Below are 23,440 nucleotides of genomic sequence, written 5' to 3'. Positions count from 1 at the left end.
ATTTGAAGCCAGACGAGATGGTAATAGGCCCGTGGAGACAAAAGGCAGCTGAGATTAGGTGTGAAGTGTACTGGTAGGTAAGAGACAGCTGCCAGGTGAGAGAGAGAAACAAAAGGAAGGGGGGGGGGGGGGGGGGGGGGATTTTCCAGCATCTGCAGTATTTTGCTATCGTACTTAAAATTAGCAACTTGGCAAAACTAGGCTTGTTCATAAGTTGTAAACTCCTTTTATTTCCCTGACCGTATCTTTTTTAAAAAAAAGACACATTAAATAAGTGTTCTGTTGAGTCATTCAATTTAATTCAAATCGCTTTATTGGCATGACAAGTTACATCTTATGTTGCCAAAGCATCGGAAAACATTCATGTTTGTTCACAAAAATACAGATCTATCCATACAGTGTATAAACAGATATATCCCTGAGTGTATAAATATATACTTTCATATAATTTATATATACTCTTTTCTTATATTTACTGGTTGTCCCTCTGTTTATGGCAAGCTGTAACATAGTGTGCTGCTAGTGTTATGCAATTTCTCTCTTCCCCTAGTAGGTATGGGAGTTTTTGGTCGTCATTCAAATTTCTGAATTCCGGGCATATTTTTGTGAATTTTGGGTAGAAATTCTCCCTTATGCCCTGATATTTTCTACAAGCTGTGAGGAAGTGCATCTCTGTCTCCACCACTCCCTGACTGCAGTGAGAGCATATCCTGTCCTCTCTTGGTAGCCGGGTCTGTCTGTGTCTACCTTTTTCGATCGCCAGGTTATGTTCACTAAGTCTGTACATTGTCAAAGTTTTTCTCAGTTTGCTATCCTTTACCATGGTCAGGTAATCAGCCATGTTGTATTGTCTGTTTAGGGCCAAGTAGCAATTGAGTTTGCTTTGGGTTTTTGTTGTTTCTGCCCAATATGACAGATATTTTTCCTTTTGCTTAGCGACGATTGTGTTGGGTCGAATTCTTTGTGTTACGCTGTCACTGTCCTGGAGCTGGTTATTGTTAGTAGTGTTAGTAGTTACTTCACTGAGTCCCAGGACTAGTTGACTGAGGGTATTCTTCTTTATGGTCCTCTCTTGGCATTTCAGGGCTTCGTAGTGATAGCATTGGGGGTTGCTCATTTCTAGGTGTTTCCAAAATTTGGTGGCTCTTTTTTGGATAGTGATTATTAATGGATATTGGCCTAGTTCTGCCCTGCATGCATTGTTTACGGGTTTCCTTGTTTATTTCACCTAGACAGCATAACCTGTATGTTATTTCTAGGCTTCTGACAATGACAACCAAGACCCATTGTTTCCAGTCATTAATTGAAGTCAGCTGCCAGTTGCAAGAATGCCTTGTTTTAAGTGTTTTGAACTTCCCAAAATGGTTGGCCTTGAACATGGTGTTTGAAATCATGCTACTGTGTACCATAATAACTTCAAGTAAAGAATAATTTTGGGCATTGAAGTGTTGAAATTTAATTTCACAACAGTATTATTGAATTGATTGAAGTACATATATTGAAAATGGCCATTTTATTTATTTTTTCATGTGCAACATAAAGGATTTCTGATTTGAGCATAACATTTCTTAGCAAATTACTTTTGTTTATTTTTCTGTTTTTTAATAAATTGTTAATGGATTCAAATTTAACACTGGTCCAGAGCAGAAAACTTGGGTAACTTCTCATGACAACAGGATAACAATTAGTCCGTCGATATATCTTTTTATTGTAGTGTGCCCATTTCATTGGGATTTTTTATATGCTTTTTACAAAGCATGGCAAATAAAGACAGCTATGTATATAAGATTAAGTACTTTATTTTAGCTTCTTAACTGATGGTGGACAAGTGGATTTTAAAGCAGATTGGTAATTTCAGAGCCTTAAATACATATATAGTGTATATACTATTAAAGAAGTACATTACAAACGCAAAAGCATTATTATCTATTGGGTATCATGGTATTGGCTTCTGTTATGGTACATATTTGGTTCAAAACCAGAAATGATGCATTTGTTTTGATATAATAGAAACATAGAAGATAGGAGCAGGAGTAGGCTATTCGGCCCCTCGAGCCTGCTCCACCATTCAATGAGATCATGGCTGATCATCCAAATTCAGTACCCTGTTCCTGCCTTCTCTCCATATCCCTTGATCCCTTTAGCCTTAAGAAATATATCCAACTCCATCTTGAATATATTTAATGAATTGGCCTCTACTGCCTTCTTTGGCAGAGAATTCCACAGGTTCACCACTCTCTGGGTGAAGAAATTCCTCCTCATCTCTGTCCTAAATGGCTTACCCCTTATCCTTAGACTGTGACCCCTGGTTCTGGACTCCCTGACCATCGGGAACATCCTTCCAGCATCTAGTCTGTCTAGTCCTGTTAGAATTTTATAAGTTTCAATGAGATCCCCTCTCATTCTTCTAAACTCCAGCGAGTACAAGCCCAATCGACCCAATCTCTCCTCGTACATCATTCCTGCCATCCCAGGTATCAGTCTGGTGAATCTGCGCTGCACTCCCTCCATGGCAAGAACATCCTTCCTCAGATAAGGCGACCAAAACTGCACACAATACTCAAGATGTGGTCTCACCAAGGCCCTGTACAACTGCAGCAAGACATCCTTGTTCCTGTACTCAAACCCTCTCACTACGAAGGCCAACATACCATTTGCCTTCTTAACCGCCTGCTGCACCTGCATGCTTACTTTCAGCGACTGGTGCACAAGGATGCCCAAGTCTCGTTGCACTTCCCCTTCTCCCAATCTATTGCCATTTAGATAATAATCTGCCGCCTTGTTTTTGCCACCAAAGTGGATAACCTCGCATTTATCCATGTTATATTGCATCTGCCATGCTTCTGCCCAATCACCCAACCTGTCCAAATCATACTGGAGTTTCTCGGCATCCTCCTCACAGCACACACGCCCACCCAACTTTGTGTCGTCAAAATTGGAGATATTACATCTAGTTCCCTTGTCCAGATCATTAATATATATTGTGAATAGCTGGGGTCCAAGGACCGATCCCTGCGGTACCCCACTAGTCACTGCCTGCCACTCAGAAAAAGAGCCGTTTATTCCAACTCTCTGCTTTCTGTCTGCCAACCAGTTCTCTATCCAAGTCAATACCTTGCCCCAATCCCATGTGCCTTAATTTTACACGCTAATCTCTTATGCGGGACCTTATCGAAAGCCTTTTGAAAATCCAAATACACCACATCCACTGGTTCTCCCTTATCTATTTTACCAGTTACATCCTCAAAAAATTCCAGTAGATTAGTCAAGCACGATTTACCTTTTGTAAATCCATGTTGACTTTGTCCGATCTGGTCACTTTTTTCCAAGTGCTCTGCTATTACATCCTTTATAATGGACTCTAGCAATTTCCCCACTACCGATGTCAGGCTTACCGGTCTATAATTCCCCGTTTTCTCTTTACCACCCTTTTTGAACAGTGGGGTAACATTAGCTACCCACCAATCCATGGGTACTGTTCCAGAGTCTATCGAATTTTGGAAGATGACCAGCAATGCATCTACTATTTCTAGGGCCATTTCCTTAAGTACCCTAGGATGTAGATTATCAGGCCCTGGGGATTTATCGGCCCTCAATCCCCTCTGGAGGCCCAGAAATTCAGGTCGGAGGCTTCCTGCGGGTGCAAGCCTTCGACCTGCACTTACCTTGCGCGCTGGCCGTTGAGCTGTGGACCCGCTTGGGATTCCGATCCTGGGCCTCCTTCAACTGCCGGCGCGCAGTACTTGCGTATCCCAGGGGCGCAGTTAATTCGATGCGTCCCCTGGGATCTCGTGGGCCATGGAGAGCCAATGGTAGCAGGGAATGCTTCATTCATAAGTTTGACAGGAAGAGCTGTCAAACCTATAAATACTATAAGCCCCAAAACATCACTAAAACTTCAAATACATTTAAAAAAAAAAAAAAAAAATTTTTTTTTAAATAACTATAAATTACATGAAATAACTTTTAAACAATAATTTAAATTTTTGAAAAAATTAATTACATTTTCTAATGGGGCTAAAAATAAACTTACCTTTCTTTAAAGTATTTAAAAATAATAAACCTGTGGAAAAAATGTTTAAATTTTAATTAATTCACCACTTACCTTGTTAACAGCAGGCCTTGTGCCTGCTTTTTAAAAGTGTAACTGCTGGAGACTTACCCTCCCGGAGATATCTGCAAAAAAAAACGTAAGTTCAATGCGCACGCGCTGCCTCTCCGGCGCACGCGTTTGACCACTGAACCCCTTCTTTCAGGGGAACGTAAGTGCCGGTTTCCCGTGCATGCGCAGTGCATGCACGAAACCGGCACTTTCGTTGGGCCTACGCATGAGTACCCCGTGTGTACTCATGTGTTGGGACCTGAATTTCTGGGCCAATAGCCCAGAATATAGATTTTGAGTTTGGCTTGGTTCCTGCCTTGGATACCTGGCCATTCAGTTCAGATAGAAGCAGCTTGTGCATTTTATTGGGAGCTCATTTGGAGCTTGAGACACATACTTAAATTTCATTTGCTCTGGTCATCCTTTTTGGAAAAGTATTTCTCAGCCAGCAATAAGTAGGTCAGAGATGGACTCAGTTGATGATCGGCAATAAACTGCCACGTTAAGGCTAATATTCAGGCACCTTGTTTTCAGTCCAGTTTACATTACAATTTAGTAGATGTTTTTTTTTCAAGGAAGGATTGTTAAGCATATAACTACTGTAAGTGTGTCTTTACTTCTGTTCAGTTATCCATTTATATTTTAATAATTCCATTTGGTAGTTTTTAGCCTGAGCCACAGTTTTAATAAAGTGTCTATTTTACTTTCTTCTGAAGATCACGTGAGGGCAAGTGATTTAACCAGTAAGCTGAAATATAGTGAACAAGGTTCTCTAAGCACCAACACTTGAGCTTCAATTGATGCTGATTATGGGCCAGGTCCTGGTCAAGCAACCCAATATACCTCGCTGTTTCTCGCACGTGCAGTTTTGAATTTATTTAAGTCCGTTAAAGAAAGAACTTGCATTTATACAGTGTTTTTAATGACCTTAGGATGTCCTAAAGTGCTTCACACCCGACTAAATACTTTCAAAGTGTTATAATGTAAGAAAGCGCAGCGGCCAATTTGCACACATCAAGCTCCTACAAACAGCAACAGGATAAATGACCATACAGTCTATTTTAGTGAGGCATTTGGTACCGAGGGAGTGTTGCATTGTTGGAGGTGCCATCTTTTGGATGAGATGTTAAACTGAAGCCCCATCTGACCCCTTAGGTGGATGTCAAAGATCCCATGGTACTTTTCAAAAGAAGACTAGAGAAGTTTCTCCCAGTGTCCTGGTCAACATTTTATCCCTCAACCAACACCACCAAAAACAGATGATCTGGTCTTTTATCTCATTGCAGTTTGAAGGACCTTGCAGTGCACAAATTGGCTGCTGCGTTTCCCTACATTATAATCGTGAGCATGCTTCAAAAGTACTTCATTGGCTGTGAAGCGCTTTGGGGTGTCCTGAGGTTGTGAAATGCACTATATAAATGCAAGTTTGTTTGTTCTTATCTAGCTGTTTCTCTTTGTACCCAAGTAGTTTTGTTTTCCTATCCAGACATCAGCTTTAATGTAACTTGCCATAATTGAGAGTCTTGGGATGGCAGGATAAATATGGGCAGAGAGAGCAAAAATGCAGCAAGGAAAGAGGAACTAGCTTGAATCTTGCCAAGAGCTGCAACACCAGCTTGAGTGCTGCATTTTACTCTGCAGGCTGCATAATATTTCAGTTTTGTTCTACTTCAGGTACTGCCTAATTGAGGTCACTGTCTGATTCCCTTTTCTAACTAGATACTTACCCAATGTTTTTGCTTTGCTGCAGTTGGTTCCACTATGTTGGGAAGATTTCTTTTTGACTCTAGTCTCTCTTCAGACTTGTTAAACTTTATACAGTCCATTCTGCACTCACATTTCAAGTCAAATAGCTTGCTTGCTGTTACATCTACATTAATTATGCCTCTAAGCATTTTACAGACTATCATGTTCCTCTCCTCTCTATCTTAATTTTTGAGTCCAACGTATCCTTGTTTTTCTTTGAACCCTTTTCAAAGCATCACTATCCTTTTGAAGATGGTGTATAAATCTGTTTACCTCTAGATGCAAGGAAGGGGAGAAGAACGATCATTCCTGCTGATGAAGTTTGTTCAAAATGCAGTTGCAGATATTATACTATACTAGGCAGCTGAAGCTGTTTAATGAAAACCTGAAGTTGGGAAGATCAGACTGGTGATAAATTATTTTAATGTGAAATATGCTGTAAGCTATACTTTCCTATACCTAGCTATAAAGGAATGAATGATTTTTATATTGTTTTGACCTATATTCAGGGTACCAATGAGCTGGCAGTAGAAATTGAAATTGTCTTTAATGCATTAACATTTGGCTTCAAATTTGTGGTAATTATTGCAAAATAGTCTCATCCACACAACTGAACACATTACTCTCCTGTTCCATAATTAGTGTAACCTCACAGTTGATATAATTAAGGGTCTTTGAAATATGTGTCTTGTAGAATGTTGTTGCTAAGCCAGGGCTACTTAGGACACCTGTATAATTTGATTTGAAGAATGCAACTTGCTTCTTGGATTTAGTTTTTATATCTGAAAGTCATACTTCAATTTGTACTGCACCAGAAAATGGTGTTTCGTCCTAAGTATGCAAATACCAGATGTGCATGGGTTTTCGTTCACTAAATATTTTCCATCAGATACACTCATTTATCAACTTGAGTACACATATTATAACTTGAAGTAGCTGCACTGAAATATAATTTTATGTACCTCCTGTTGTTATTTAAAACTTAAGTGTGGTTCCCAACATTCCAGTATCTTGTACAAGTGGCAATTCCATTCCTTGGGTGCTGCTGGCATCTTGGGATGTGGTTGGCAGCAACACAACATAGTTGAGCTGGACCCTGTCTCACTTGATATCCACATATATGCATGCCTAGCAGGGTTCCTGAATAGCAATCAGAAACAGGAATACTGATGCATGTTTCACCACAGCCCAGAAGTGCTGAGTTCAGTTGCAGCACCTCACCATCCCCTTCCTCCTGAATGAGATTGGCTCAGGCAGTACAGAGCCATCATCAAATATGTACACAGTACCTTTGCAACCCTGTTATCAATTTTAGCAGATTTGAAGATCTCCTTGTCAGCATTCAAAGATGTGTGTGTGGATATCCTTTATAGTATATGTGAATTTTTAATACATTTGTAAGGGTATAATCGAGAAATTAGAATTAATGCAAATCTTTTTGTTTTTAAGATTTCAAAGATAAAGACATGGACAAGATATTAGAAGCCATGATGTTGTCCCACCATCCAACTTCTGTAAAGCATACCCTTGTGAGACGTGTTTTAGAGGCAGCAAAGCAACCTCTCGACAGTAAGCAGTGTTGGGCTATGTTTGAGTTGTCTACAAAGCTCATTCTCTTGGGTGACACGAAGTTCAAAAAGGATGTGGGCAAAGAGGTTCTAGAGGCCTTTGCTCAGAACCACACTACAGAGTTTGAGAGTTTTTTTAACGTGAGATTTATCTTGAAACTGGTGCAAGATGGTTATGGAACATTGAGCATAAGAAGTGTCGGTATTTTAGAGTACATTCAGCTAGGATTGAAGTATATTCAAGACAATTCTTCTGCTGATGAAGTATTTCATGCCCTTCAAATTGAGCTTCTCCGAATAGTGTGCGAGAAACCTGGATCAAAGCTGTGTGCCAGCATTAGTAAACTTCTTGCTGAATTTCCTCGGTGTATTCCCAGTGGGAAGTTTCAAGTAGTGTTCTGCCAGCAACTTGTTAGAAGTATAGGGCAGTTCCAGTGTGGATCAGAAGAGGAAGATGAAATAGTGGAATTCCTGGACCAAGTAAACAAAGTAAGCGGATTGTTACAGAGAATCTGGCGGACTCAAACTGCAGCCATTATTCCATCCTTGCGGGAGCTGTTCACTGTTATTTCATCAACAGGTAAAGGAAAACATGTGTTTTAGTCTTGGGAAAGATTATTAGATATTTATTTTCAGTTATTTTTCCTCTCCCTTCCCCCAGGCTCCGTGCATTTTTCTTGTAAACCAGCCTGCTTGCAGGATGCTGGCCAGTGCCTCTGCAAACCAGGCATTGGGAGCCATGCTTGGAAATTATTCTTCCACTCTTTTTTTCTTTTCCTTTTTTCCTGTGGGGAACATTTTGGCCTCTGCTCAGCATCTCTCTCTACCAATATGGTTGGGATTAAGTGCTTTGTAGTATGAGAGAATTGTGGATTTACAGCATAATTTTTTGCTGTGTTCTGCAGGAGGACTTTGGTGTTTGTGTGCTATGATAGACCAACAATTTTAGAGGGATTTTTTTTTTAAATTGGAGGATCTGGGTTGCATTGTACGATAGAACATTGCTGTTCATTACTGGGACCTGGGATTGGATCAAATCTAGACTGAAGTGAAGAGCTTCTCTCTGATTATTGCAAGGGTATTTCATTGAACTACTGAACCCTGGAGTTACTCCCTGCTCTCAGGATTTGAGATTACTGTCTTACTCCATGGATGTACTTTTCGTGCTTTTGGATTGAAGCAGCTCTATTGAAATGAATAACGATAGCCATGACTATTTGTGGCCTCTTGTTGCCACTTTGCCCTTTTCCAGTAACTTTTACTATGCTTATCAATGTGCACTGCCAAAGGGAACATGGTATACACCCAGGTATACTGGGTGAGAGGACTAGTCATAAATTTGGGTGGCACTTTTTTTATATAGGTATATACTTGTGAAATTAATTTGAACATTTTTGCACTAGTTCTAAGTGGTTGTAGGTCCACCACACAGAACTGCCTGTAGTATAAATTGACCGTTTCACTTGGTTTGTCGATGAGAAAAATAGAATTGAATGGTGGGATTAATGTACATTGTTGGGCTGGATTATAGGATGTTTAACTTTGCACACAATAAAACCACAAAGCACACTGTCATTAGTAATATGCAAGAAATCCTTATCATTCATGACCTTTCTGCTACTTTTGACATGGTTGACTACACTATCTTCCTCCAACGCTTCTCTGTTTCCAGCTGAGTGGGACCACCCTCATCTGGTTCCTGTCGTAGCCAGAGAAAATCTCTCAATGGCTTCTCCTCCTGCATCATCACCTCCAGTCCCCCAAGGATCTATCCTTGGTCCCCTTCTATTTTGGAGATGAATCAGTTATCTTCGGCCTCTGCCACAAACTCTGTTACCTAGCCACCGATTCCATCCCCCTACCTAGCCACTGTCTTGGGCTGAACCAGACTGTTTGCAACCTCAGCAACCTATTTGACCCCGAGCTGAGCTTCTGACCTCATCGTCATAAAGACCGCCTACTTCCACTTATGTAATATTGCCCCGTCTCTGCCCCTGCCTCAGCTTATCTGCTGCTGAAACCCTCATGCATGCTTTTGTTACCTCCAGAATTGACTATGGTGGTAACAACTAGGGTGTTAGATGGGAGACCCTCCATAAACATGAGCTCATCCAAAACTCTGCTGCCTATATCATAACTCGAACCAAGTCCTATTCATTCATCACTGCTGTGCTCATGGACCTACATTGGCTCCCAGTTCATCAACGGCTTGATTTTAAAATTGTCATCCTTGTGTTCAAAGCCCTCCATGGCCTTGTCCCTCCCTAGCTCTGTAACCTCCTCCAGCCCTACAACCCACAGATAACTCTGCCTTTCTCCAACTTTGGTCTCTTGTGTAATCCCCACTCCCTGTAGCTTCAGCTGTCTAGACCCTAAGCTCTGGAATTCCCTGGCAAAACCTCTCTACCTTTCTCTTCCTTTAAGATTCTCCTTAAAACCTACCTCTTGACCAAGACCACCTTAATATCTTCCTTTGATTTGTGTCAAGTTTTGTCTGATTTACGCACCTGTGAAGCACTTTGGGACTTTTACTATATTAAAGGTGCTATATAAATGCTAGTTGTTGTTGTTGAAATGTCCTTTTTCCTATCATTTATGAAGTATGACCAGTAAGATTAGATCCATGCAAAACTCCACTTGTCACTGCCAAGAGCACCTAACCAGACCTGGAAGTGCTTGATGCTGTGGGTGGATAATGTTCCACTTTCCAACACTGACAGCACTCCTCTTCAACACAAGACATTTTGTCTGTGGCACTCTTTACTGAAAACTTTTTTAATGTTTGGGGAAGAACTTTTGTCTGGACACTAGAAACGTTACTTGTTCTTGGAATAGTGCCATGGGCTCTTTAATGTCTACTTGAACCACCAGAGCAGGCATGCGTAACCTCAATTTAACATCTTGTGAAAGACTGCATCTCTGACATTGCAGCACCCTCTCAATACATTGGGGAGCATTGCCTTGGGTTACATGCTCATGTTCTGATATGGGGCTCAATCCATAACCCTCTGACCCAGAAGACTAAAGCACCAGCAAATGAGCTAACCTGACAGTTCATATCTTGAGCATTGGGCCTTTGTGGCAGTGATGCATGGATTCTAGATTGCTCCCATTTTGATTTCAGTATTCATGCAGTGGGAATATATTCTCTTCAACCTTCCCCCCCCCCCCCCCCCCCCACTTTTTATATTTCTAAAAAAGTGCACACAAAAATAAGCAATAAAATGTGGAAGCTCCCAATGTTGAATATTGATTACCAAAAATAGTCTTAGAATTGAAACTATCCAGATCTGATTATCTAGCAGTAGTGAGACTTGCCTGACAACCTTGTTTTACCAATTTCCCTGCTGCAGGTGTTCTTTGTGCGTTTCTACCCATTCATCAGTTGATGATTGTTACATTGGTTGTTGCTTGGGTCCATTAATAGGTGAATGAAGAAGTAGGCACTTCTGCCAAACATCATTCACAACCATGTGGTAGAATGAAGTGTGTTATACATGTGACCCAAATCCAGCAAACATTCAATCTGGTGCCTAAACTTTGTCTTCCTGTGTCTCAAACATGTCCAACAGCATCCGGTTGTAATATTCACATTGGCCAGCTCTAGTCAGGTTGTATGGGGTGGTAAGAATTCTGTTAACCCCACACAACCTCAACAACTCCCTGATGGCCTTTGAATCAAATTCAGTGTCCCGGGGCCAGAGTGGAATCTTGGGTACTAATACTACAGTATGAATTTGTCCGCAGGACCTTTGTTGTGATAATAGAGGGTTGATCCTGACATGTTGATGGCATATATCATGTGATCTGTAAATGTGTGACATGTTCTTGCCAACTTGGTGCTCTGCCAGTGTCAGGAAATCCAAGTCCCATGGTTGCAGATGTCTTGATTCCCACCAGTTGGGCTCTGATATGTACTGCAGGTATGTTTTACAAGTTGTACCATTCACAACTCTGGCACGAGCCTGACATTTCTGGCCATGTCTAGCTAGTGACATCCCTTCCAGGAAATTCAATCTTGCGTCAGCCCCAAAGTGGCCTGGCCAGTTGTGCAGTTGCACAAAGGATTCCTGTTTCTTTCCAGCTAATGAGCAAAACTAGTGAATGGGGCTAAGGTGCTTCTGTCTTGCCTGTATAGCAATCCTTGGTACAATTCCATTTTCTAGATAGCTTTATGATTTCAGGTGACTCCCTCCTCCAGTTGCAGTTACATCCACTCTTATTGTTACTGAAAGGAATGCTTTACTGTCAGTCTTTTAAATCATCTGGGTCAAGCTGTTTGCCTTTACACTACCCTTGTCTTTGAAGCTATGGCTAGGAAAGTCAGTAGGCTTGAATCACTTCTGTGCTCCACTGAAAATTATGGCATCTTAACACCACTGTACTCCTCCAAAAGGAATTATTGTCAGTATTTGTTATAAATGGACTGGCAATGAGATATTCAAAACATTTCAGCCTATTTCAGAGCCAGAAATTCCAACTTGAAGGAACTGCAGTTTAGTATTATTCCTCTTAATGGGTTTAAAGCTACAGTACTAGCAGCATTTGTCTTCAGTCCATTTTGTTTCTGTGAGACTTGTTTCAAACCATTACAATTGCTGAGTACTTGCCAAACGGTGTCTTTACCCACTAGGCCATGGTGGTGGGGGTATTAAATTTGTAGTATTGACCCCCAGAATTTCAGAATTCTGTAATGGTGTGCTCTAACATGCCTGAGTTTCTGGCTTGTTTATTGTGAGACCCCTTGGGACTTGAGGGCATTGCCTCACCATTCGAGAGAGCACAGCATTTAATCGCATTACTGCTCCCTGCCAGAAATGGGAGTCAAGTTCTTTGGATTCATAGGGCAGGATTTTCATTGGGCCGTGGAGGCGGGATTGGAGGCGTGTGGGGGGTTAAAATCGCGAAATCGGGGGGCACGAACCCATCCCGCCTCCATGCCAGTTTCAAAGGAGGCGGATACCCGACCTGTGCTGGGAGCCACCTCCCTGAGGCGGGAAGGGGATTAGTGCCAATTAACTGCCTGTTAACAGGCAGTTTTTAGCTTCATCCCTATTTTTATTCCTGAAGTGTGGGATTCCCGACGGCTCCAAACCACGCCAAGTTAGCGAGGCGGACCGTCGGGCTAAAGGGCTTGGAGGGTTCAAGATGTCCGGTGTTCAGGTAAGTGATGGGTGCATGAGTGTAGAGGTAAGTGTGTTTGGCGTGTGTAAAGTGTTTAAAGAAGTTTTACTTACCTTTACAGCCTTCCTTCCTTCAGGTCTCGGGAGTCCCTCATCTCACCGGCACAGAAAGCAGAATGGCCGCGAGCTGTCAAAAGTTGCAGCATTCAGCTTTCTGTTCCGGAGAGATCTCTAAATCACCCTGAGAGGAAGGAATTAACTTAGTGTACAGATTGTCAGTGTTTGACAGCTTCAAAGAGCTGTCAAACGCTGATATTTCATCTGTCAAAAGCTCTTGACAGATGAAATGTCAATCTGTGACGTCACCTGTTGCCGAGTGGCCCTTGATTGACCTTGTTGAGCCCGTGGGTTGGCCACAACTCAATGGAGGCGGGACTACAACCCCAAAAGTTGTAGTCCTGCCTCCTACACGCCTCCAGTATCAAAATCCAGCCCTATGTGCAGGAAAACATTCTACATTTGGCTTCAGAAAAGGACTCCTTTACCTGGGAGAGGTGTCAGGGCTCCAATTATATTCTGAGCTGTTCTGTGATTTATTAAATTGCTTATTGTGTATTCTTGCAGACCCAATGTGTTTTTTGGCTAGCTTTGGTCATGTCTGGGTTCAATGTTACATGGAAGAAAAAAACAAAGCCTATTCTAATTTCCAGATGGTAGAGATGGATTTGATCTGAAACTCCTTTGTCAAGTATGTTTGGCTTTGTTACAAGTGATGGAACCGATATTTTGCTGCTAGCAGTGTCTGACTATTGTGAATGTAGTGTACAGATGAGCATTTCCAGTGCGTTTCTCTCTCCCTCAACCTAATATGGGTGTCTTTTTTAATGGAATTTGTTATTAAACATTATTTAAGCCTGTTTAAGCCTTTTTGTGCATTACTATTTTTAATTACTGGGTACTAGCTTGAGTAATAGAAATAGATTTTCCTTTCCTTGGTTGAGTGGTTTTTGGGTGCCACCCAGTGGCTGTTTATTGCTGGCTGAATTGTTTTTAATTGTAGAGTCAATTCTCTTGGTAGGGAAAAAGTGATTTGAAATAATGCTTCGGGTGCCTGAACTGGTTGGGAGGAGCTTTGCAGTACTCCTCTTCAGAGGTTTGCACGATAGTTGTGGTGTGCTGCATGCTCCATTATCTGGCACATTTAGTAGCGTTAATAGGAGATGCCAGATGAGAGCCCACGCAGGAGATGAAGTTGCCTTTAATGATGATCAGAAAGCTTACTAACTTCCACCAGCTGCCAAAAACATGGGAAATGATGTGATACAGGATCACTTCATTGTGATGAAGTCCACCCATAACAGAAGGAAAGTTCCTCCATTAAATACAAATCTGACTATATGCCTGTGTGGCATGACAACATTAGACTTGAGTTAAGGAATTGCATGGGCACAAGGAATATAACTACTCACTTGATGATTTCTCGAAGTTCAGAAGAGGGCTTCTTTGTTACTGAAACTTTCTGATGGTCAGGATGGGTAATTGGTAATGCAGCGACTGACCACCTGCAACAGGCCCTCCTGCTTCTCACCAATGCCCTCCATGACGGGTGTCCCCAGGATTGTACTGTTATGATTATATGTATTGAGTGCATTGTCCACTACCTCCTTTCTCCAAACAAACTCTGCCTCCTCTTGCTGACTTTTGCCAGTAAGACCTCCAGCTCAGCCTCCATGCAATTCACAGTTGATCTTTATCCTCTTTTGGCTGGCCATCTTCAAGATTGGTTTTGTGTGGCTGCTATAACTCTGCTGCTTGCATGATTTTACACTGTGCCTCAAATCATCAATTCCAACCCCCTTCTGTGCCTCTGGCCAGTGTCTGCTGAGTCTGTCAATTAACATGCAAGTTAACTGACCCAGGAAAACACATTGGGGTCAGCAGTCCACACTTTTGGTGGGCAGACGTGGTCGCCCATTCAAAATCCACCATTGTAGCAAGCCCAAACTTTAATGTTTCCCTGTTCAGAGAACACCATTCCACCTTCCCCTACACTCACTCCCAAATATAAACATTCCTGGAGTTGAATGGATGACCAGAAATGTCTAGTTTTATTTTGGCAAACTGCCAAGGCTAATTTGTGCTTGCTTTTGGAGGACAAAATTTGTTAACGAGAACTTGACATAAATCTCATTATCTTTTGATCAAACCAGGATGGAACAAACTCCCTCATACAAGTACATGTAATCAAGTTCCCCAGAGGTCACCATTAACATGGTGACAAATTTGGGTGTGTTTATTTTAATTTAATGCTTTGCATAAGCAGCAGGTGAACAGAGTTCACCCATAAATATAGTAGGAATGGGTTCTTTGTTTGACCCTTCAGTTTTTTTTGACACATTAATACCCCTGCCCTGCTTAGATGATGCAGATAATGTTGGACTAGATTATGTGGTAGGAGTCTACAAAGGTGGCTGAGCTGGATAGTTACCTCTGGTGGTAGTTTTTAAATAAGAAATTGGCCGCACTGTTTATTGGAAATATATATTACAATATATGATCAGGAAGTCACTCTATATCCATTTAAGTGTGCTGCCCAGCATCAAATGCACATCATATTTCAGAAGCATATATTCATAGTTTAAAAAAATTGTGATTGGTTCACAAATTAAAACATGATAATTTTAAAAAGACTTTGAGTATTATGCAGTTTAAGCCCATAAAGCAAAATGTTGACTTAACGGTATTATTTAGGATGAGGTTTTCTTTGTTGCTGAGAATGACTAATGTTTGTTTTGGGGCCAGAGGAGAATGTTGGAGGTGCTTTGGTGTTCAACTTGGACATTGCAGTGGGAGGCAGTGTCAGCCAGGCAAGACCATGGCAAATTGCCGCACCTATTGAAGCTGCTGATCAGTAGAGGCTCAAAGGTAGTAATTATACACCAATGACCACTTCAGCAAGAACTGCAATCCATCATAGGGTGTAAAGGAGATAACTGAGAAAAAGAAGGAAGGCTTTGGAGAGGGAAGATTAAACAAGGTGGCCTGGAGTTTCTGCTCGGTTGTGCTTTTTTTTAGTGCAATTAGCTTGAAATCAGTCAAACCAGTTTAAAAGATCGCGGAATTTCAAGCATAAATTACGTCCAGTGCAAATCAAGCTTCTGCAATCTTTTGCACTAGAAGCTGGCTGTGCCCACAAAACTGGCCACTCCCCCAGATCAAATTAATCACCATTGCTTGTTTCTGCTAATTGTGACTGTTTGCGGGACTTTGGCGAGATCTTAAAATTCACCTGGTTCTTTTGGGTGCAAGGACACTAATAATCATGTTTTAAAAGCTTTTGAATATAGTGGCCTATATTTTCCGATCGGAGGCCTCCGATCTGGAAAAAATTTACTACCTTACCTGGAGGTCTGGACATTTCCGCTCCTGGGCCTCTCCTAGTGCGTGCGTGCAGAGGCCCAGGTATCCCAGGGACGCAGGCAGTTCGCAAGTGACCCTGGGATCACGTGGGCCATGGGGAACCAATGAAAGAAGGGAAATCCCCTTCACACTTTTGACAGGTCTGTCGGCTTAGACATGTCAAAAGTATGAATGGGGATCACTCAAAAAACACATCAAAACATTAAATACACTTTTTTTAATCACGTTTTTAAAATTAGTTAAAATTACATTAAATTATATTTTAAACAAAAATTAAATTTTTGAAAATATTTAAAGTTTTTTACAGGGCTTAAAATACACTTTTATAATTTTAAAATACTTTTTTTTTTAAATGAGTGGGGGGAAAAAAATATTTTAAAACTTTTTCTGGTAAAAGCAGGCCGTACGCCTGCTTTTACCAGGTGTAAGATTTTTTAAGGGTTTTCAGCGGCCGGCACTTGAGGCCCCTACGGGTGTGTACACCGCCCGTGTGCACCCGCAGGGGTCGGAAAATACAGGCCAGTATTTTTTTTTTTAAATGTACTAAAACTGACAACTATACACTAATATAACTAGCATATGGTTCTGTATAGTTCTTTTAAAGTCATTTTCAGTTATTTAAAATTGGGTCACTCACAGGTGGTGGACTAGGCACTCTGATTTAAAAATGCTTACTTTTTGTGATAAACCCATTTTCAGCTGTGGTAATCAAACTGCACCAAGTTACCACTCTTAAATATATCAAGGGATATTTTTAAAAGAGTTATGTTCTAAAACGCTCTCCAATTGCACTGGTTCATGGCAGATCTTGCATTCAGCGATATGCAAATGCACTTGACCGGAAACTTGACAAAAAAAAACACTTCTCAAAACTAGCGCAATTTGTGCCTGAATTTCCGATTGTGCCTGAATTTCCGATTGTGCCTGAATTTCCGATTGCGCCTAAAGTGGGAACTCTAACCCTTTATCTGCAGATATTATGCAAATCTATCATGAGAGGTAGAGCAAAATATTTTAGGCAGTATGTATTTGCAACACCAAAATTCTGATTGGTCCCCTTGGATGACCAGATCAGATTTCTGATTTGTCCCATTGGAGGACAAGATACACCCAGCAGTTTGTTTGGAATGTGTAATTTGATCCTGCCTGCCTGAGTAATTAACTACTTTGCAATGTGTAATTTGATCCATTCATTCTAACTACCAGGCTCCAGACAGAGCTCACAGTACTGCTTTCAGAGAACAGACAGGGCTCCCCCAGATGGGTTAGGACCTTCTCTCAGTGGCCCCCCCCGCCGCCACCGCACCGCCCAACAAGTTTCTGAACTTCTTTCTTCCCCTGCGCTTCCCCCCCCCCCCCCCCCCACCATCGCCCTCGAGTTCCTGATCCCCTCCCCCCGCCCCCCCCCCCCCCCCCACCGGACTCGAACAAGTTTTTGACCTTCCCGCCCAACAAGTTCCTGACTTCCCCCTCCCAACACATTTCTGACCTCCTTCTCCACCCCCCCCCCCCACACACACAAACATGTTCCTGACCTTCTCCACGCACCCCCCCCCCCCTCACAATAGATGGGGCATTGTGTGTGGGTCACAGATTGTTAACGGGTTTATTGGGTATGAAACATAGAAGATAGGAGCAGGAGTAGGCCATTCGGCCCTTCGAGCCTGCTCTGCCATTCAATGAGATCATGGCTGATCATCCAAATTCAGTACCCTGTCACTGCCTTCTCCCCATATCCCTTGATCACTTTAGCCTCAAGAAATATATCCAATTCTTTCTTGAATATATTTAATGAACTGGCCTCCACTGCCCTCTGTGGCCGAGAATTCCACAGGTCCACCACTCTCTGGGTGAAGAAATTCCTCCTTATTTCAGTCCTAAATGGCTTACCCCTTATCCTTAGACTATGACCCCTGGTTCTGGACTCCCCGGCCATCATAAGAACATAAGAAATAGGAGCAGGAGTAGGCCATTCGGCCCTTCGAGCCTGCTCCGCCATTCAGTGAGATCATGGCTGATCATCTGCCTCAATTCCATTCACCGGCCCTATCGCCATATCCCTTGATGTCCTTACCAGTCAGAAATCTATCGACTTCTGTTTTGAATATACCCAATGACTGAGCCTCCACAGCCCTCTGGGGTAGAGAATTCCAAAGATTCGCCACCCTCTGTGAAGAATTTTTTTCTCATCTTAGTCCTGAAAGGCCTACCCTTTATCCTGAGGCTGTGGCCCCTGGTTCAAGACTCCCCAGCCAAGGGAAACATTCTCCCAGCATCCACCCTATCAAGCCCTGTAATAATTTTGTATGCTTCAATGAGATCCCCTATCAGTCTTCTGAATTCAAGAGAATACAGTCCTAGTTTACTCAATCTCTTCTCATACGACAGTCCCGCCATCCCAGGAATCAATCGCGTGAGCCTTTGTTGCACTCCCTTGATGGCAAGTATATCCTTCCTTAGGTAAGGAGACCAAAATTGTACACAGTACTCCAGGTGTGGTCTCACCAAGGCCCTATATAATTGGAGTAAGACTTCTTTACTCCTGTACTCAAATCTTATTGTAATGAAGGCCAGCATACCATTTGCCTTCCTAATGGTTTGCTGCACCTGCACATTCACTTTCAGTGACTCATGTACAAGGACAGCCAGGTCCTTTTGAGCATCTGCATTCCCCAATCTTTCACCATTTAGGAAATACTCTGCCTTTCTGTTTTTGCTACCAAAGTGGATAAATTTATCCACATATTCCATCTGCCATGTTCTCGCTAACTCACTGAGCCTGTCGAGATCCCCTTGAAGCCACTTCTCATCCTCTTCGCAACTGACACTGCCACCTAGCTTTGTTTCATCAGCAAATTTGGAAATGTTACATTTCGTCCCCTCATCCAAATCATTGATATAGATTGTGAATAGCTGGGGCTCAAGCATCGATCCTTGCGGTACTCCACTAGTCACAGCCTGCCATCCTGAAAAAGACCCGTTTATCCCTACTCTTTGTTTTCTGTCTGTTAACCAATTCTCAATCCATGCTAGTACATTATCCCCAATTCCATGTGCCCTAATTTTGTTCACCGACCTCTTGTGTGGGACCTTATCGAAGGCCTTCTGAAAATCCAAATACACCACATCTACCAGTTCCCCTTTGTCTACTCCACTAGTTACATCCTCAAAGAACTCCAATAGGTTTGTCAAACAGGATTTCCCTTTCATAAATCCACGTTGACTCTGTCCAATCTTATTATTAGTTTCTAAGTGCCCAGTTATTGCATCCTTTATAATAGATTCCAGCATTTTCCCAACTACTGATGTGAGGCTAACAGGTCTGTAGTTCCCCATTTTCTCTCTCCCTCTTCCCTCATAAAGCCAGGCTGACACTCCAGTGCAGTGCTGAACTGTCAGAGGTGCCATCCTTCAGATGAGACGCCAAACCTCTGCTCTCTCAGGTGGACGCAAAAGATCCCATGGCACCACCTCAAAGAAGAGCAGGGTAGCCACCCCCTGCGTCCCGGCCGATAGCCATCCCCCAACCAACATAACAAAAACAGACCATCTGGTCATTATCATTATGTGCGACCTTGCTGTGTGCAAATTGGCTGCCGCGTTTCCTACATTACAAAGAAACATCCTTCCTGCATCTAGTCTGTCCAGACCTGACAGAATTTTATAGGTTTCGATGAGATCCCCTCTCAATCTTCTAAACTCCAGTGAGTATAAGCCCAATCGACACAATCTCTCCTCATACGTCATTCCTGCCATCGCAGGTATCAGCCTGGTGAATCTTCGCTGCACTCCCTCCATGGCAAGAACGTCCTTCCTCAGGTAAGGTGACCAAAACTGCACACAATACTCAAGGTGCGGTCTCACCAAGGCCCTGTACAACTGTAGCAAGACATCCTTGTTCCTGTACTTGAACCCTCTTGCTACGAAGGCCAACATACCATTTGCCTTCTTAACCGCCTGCTGCACCTGCATGCTTACCTTCAGCGACTGGTGCACAATAACACCCAGGTCTCTTTGCACTTCCCCTTCTCCCAATCTATTGCCATTCAAATAATCTGCCTTCCTGTTTTTGCCACCAAAGTGGATAACCTCAAATTTATCCACATTATAGTGCATTTGCCATGTTCCTGCCCAATCACCCAACCTGTCCAAATCGTACTGGAGTTTCACGACATCCTCCTCACAGCTTACCCTCCCATCCAGCTTTGTGTCGTCTGCAAATTTGGAGCTATTACATCCAATTCCCTCGTCCAGATCATTAATATATATTGTGAACAGCTGGGGTCCTAGGACCGATCCTTGCGGTACCCCACTAGTCACTGCCTGCCACTCGGAAAATGACCCATTTATTCCAACTCTTTGCTTTCTGTCCGCCAACCAGTTCTCTATCAAGTCAATACCTTGCCCCCAATCCCATGTGCCTTAATTTTGCACGCTAATCTCTTATGTGGGACCTTATCGAAAGCCTTCTGAAAGTCCAAATACACCACATCCACTTTATCTATTTTACCAGTTACATCCTCAAAAAATTCCAGTAGATTAGTCAAACATGATTTACCTTTTGTAAATCCATGTTGACTTTGTCCGATCTTGTCACTGCTTTCCAAGTGCTCTGCTATTACATCTTTTATAATAGACTCTAGCATTTTCCCCACTACCGATGTCAGGCTTACCGGTCTGAATAGTGACAGTGTCATGACTTTGTCCAGTCCAATGATGTCACTTGCCACACACGCGCCGGGCTTTCCGAGAAATCAACCAGGTCTAAGGGAAGGAGAGGGAGAACGTGGTGCGGGTGTAGAGGGGGTGGGGTTGGAAGAACTTGATCCACATCCAACAGAGGGGAGAGAACGTAATCCATCTTCCCATCTGGATCATGTTCTCGCTCACATACCCCCTTTAGACCTGGATCCTGTTCTTCCCCAAACGGCGCGCATGCGCAGAGTGTCAAAACAGCGGTGCAAATAATCAGTCTGAAAAACAGCACCATCGAAGGGCTGCTTTGAATTGTTGTTCTCTTGTACTTTCGAGCCCTCGGAACTCTCTCCTGCTCGTTGCGCCATCGGCTTTTAAAAACAAATTCGAGCGCTCCCCAAGGCTACCCCTTCGATCCCCTCTCCTCGCCCTCCCTGCCTCGATCCCCTCCCATCGCCCTCCTGTCTCGATGCTCACCCCGCCTCGATCCCCTCCCGATGCCCTCCCCGCCTCGATCCCCTCCCCTCGCCCTCCCCGCCTCGATCCCATCTCCTCGCCCTCCCCGCCTCGATCCCCTCCCCTCGCCCTCCCCGCCTCGATCCCCTCCCCTCGCCCTCCCCGCCTCGATCCCCTCCCCTCGCCCTCCCCGCCTCGATCCCCTCCCCTCGCCCTCCCCGCCTCGATCCCCTCCCCTCGCCCTCCCCGCCTCGATCCCTGTATAAATGAGAGGTTTTGGGGTGGAAAGAGCCAAGTTCTTTGCACTTCAATCAAGTTTTGTAAAGTAACAGTTAAATAGTATTCCCATTATATATGAGGCACTTGTACCTTTCAATATCTGTAAAGTAGGTAATATTTTTCCGAGTAATGCGATGTATTTAAGTAAATTTGCAGCATTACAGCAATTTTAAATCCCTGTTTAGTTTAGGTTGCAGCAGGACCTCAACATCAGAAACTGTACTTTTGATCCTGGACTACAGTAGCAGTAAAATGAACTACTGTATCACTTCTCAATAGATATGGCTGTTTGGGATGGGATGGGCATTTGATATTCCATTGGACTTCTCTCATCTGGTTTGTTTTCACTGATGTAACCTGATCATTCCTCCAGCCAGTTGGAGAGCATTTAGTTCAGTTGGGGAATACTTGCATCTTTTTGACATCAGGTCAATTGGTCCTGGCTCATGATGACCCTTTAAAGGAATTTAACAACTCTCATGTTTCGACTGCCTGTTTAAAATTCTCCTGGAGCTGTACATGGGAAGATTAATCAATCTTGTATTGCTGACAGCAGTATAATTAAATGTGCATCCAGGCTCTTTTCCTTGCATATAAGTTACAGATTTGATTGGAAGTTTAAAAAAAATCAATCGATTGATTAGAGAAAATATTATTAATTTGTTCTATTGACACCTGAAAATCTAATTACAGTAGCTAGAAAATAGATCTAGCTCTAGTTAATGTCATCTAGATAATTATATCCTGCACCCAGTTAATTGGAAAGAGATTTTTTGTAGGAAAATTAAAACTGCTGTGCTTTTATGTGGGGTAGCTGAGATTTGAAGTGTCTTTAAAAAGTGGAGCCATTATATGAGCAGTTGGGTGCAGCTAGGTATACACAAAGATTTAAGATTTTTTTAATGTACACGTATGCCCCTTCGTAGGTGGGGAGGGGATATGTATTTTGTGTCTTTATATTGTGTTTTATGTACAAATTGAATCCATTAAGTAAAAAGGTGTGCTGAACAATATAACCCACACATATAGCTGAGCATTTAAGAAAATAAGAACATAAGAAATAGGAGCAGGAGTAGGCCAATCGGCCCCTCGAGCCTGCTCCGCCATTCAATAAGATCATGGCTGATCTGATCCTAACCTCAAATCTACTTTCACTCTCCATCCCACCCATGTGATCTCCCGGGAGAGGCGAAAAACCAGATAAAAAAACCAATGTGCCAATTTGGGAGAAGAAATTTGGGAAATTCCTCTCCGACCCATCTAGGCGATCGAAACTCGTCCAGGAGATCACTCTGTCCCTGTATTTCCTAAAGTACTTACCTTCTGTAAGAGGTGATCTCCACCCCAGCCAGGAACAGGCCCAATTTACTCTTGAAGGACTCCTAGCTGGCAGCCTGTTCCCGAGGTCTCCACTAATCCCTGTGAATAGAAACATCTCCTGAAATCTAACACAGAATTAGAACACAAGAGGTAGGAGCAGGACCAGGCTACACGCCCCCTGGGCCCGCTCCGCCACCCACAGGGCCATGACCGATCCGAACCTAGCCTCATGATTTGTGTTGTTTATCCTTTGTTTCCCCCCTTTCAGTATGATAGGTAGGGGCAAAGATTATGGCCTAGAAATTGAGTTTGCGCTGCGCCAGGGCTTTAGCGCCGGAAGTTAGCGCCGGCGCTAAGTCCCTTTGCGCGCGCCAAAAATTCAGTAGCACCGCGTCCAAACGGCTGCCGGCGCTACTGAAGGGTTTTAGCGCCTGAAAACTGGCGCAACGCGCCGCATTGCGGCGCTATTCCGGCGCTGCGGCCCCCGCTGCGGTGCGGCAGGCTCGGGAAGTGCAGGCCTCCTCCTTCCGTTAAGGAGGAGCTGCCTGCACCCGGCCGCGGCCCGCGCAAATCTCTTCAAAAATGAGCCCGGCACCTCAGACAAGTGCCGGGCTTGCATCTGTTCCGGGGGGGGGGGTGGGGAGAAGTCCGGGGAGGGAGCTGCGGGCAGGCGGCCGGCGGGAAAGCGGCCGGCCGCCGCGGGGCCTTTAATGCGCCGGCGCAAACACATG

At 43.2% G+C, this 23,440-nt stretch overlaps 1 protein-coding gene across 3 annotated transcripts in view; it reads left to right on the top strand.

Moving 5' to 3' along the window:
- Positions 1 to 23,440, top strand: part of LOC147111728 (ubiquitin carboxyl-terminal hydrolase 35-like) — a 109,903-nt gene that overhangs the window by 5,554 nt on the left and 80,909 nt on the right. For 2 of the 3 annotated variants that reach the window (XM_085998910.1, XM_085998908.1), the window contains one exon: positions 7,298 to 7,996. In XM_085998910.1, coding sequence (XP_085855036.1) covers positions 7,315 to 7,996 — 682 coding nt within the window. In that variant the 5' untranslated portion in view covers positions 7,298 to 7,314. Of the gene's footprint in view, positions 1 to 5,963; positions 6,287 to 7,297; positions 7,997 to 23,440 lie in introns of those variants that run through there. The other variant, XM_085998909.1, reaches the window with a different exon arrangement.

This window comes from Somniosus microcephalus, chromosome 10 (genome assembly GCF_052327205.1).
Source record: "Somniosus microcephalus isolate GS21.2 chromosome 10, FLI_Smic_1.0, whole genome shotgun sequence".
NCBI lineage: Eukaryota > Metazoa > Chordata > Chondrichthyes > Squaliformes > Somniosidae > Somniosus > Somniosus microcephalus.
This window is presented reverse-complemented; position numbering and strand designations above follow the sequence as displayed.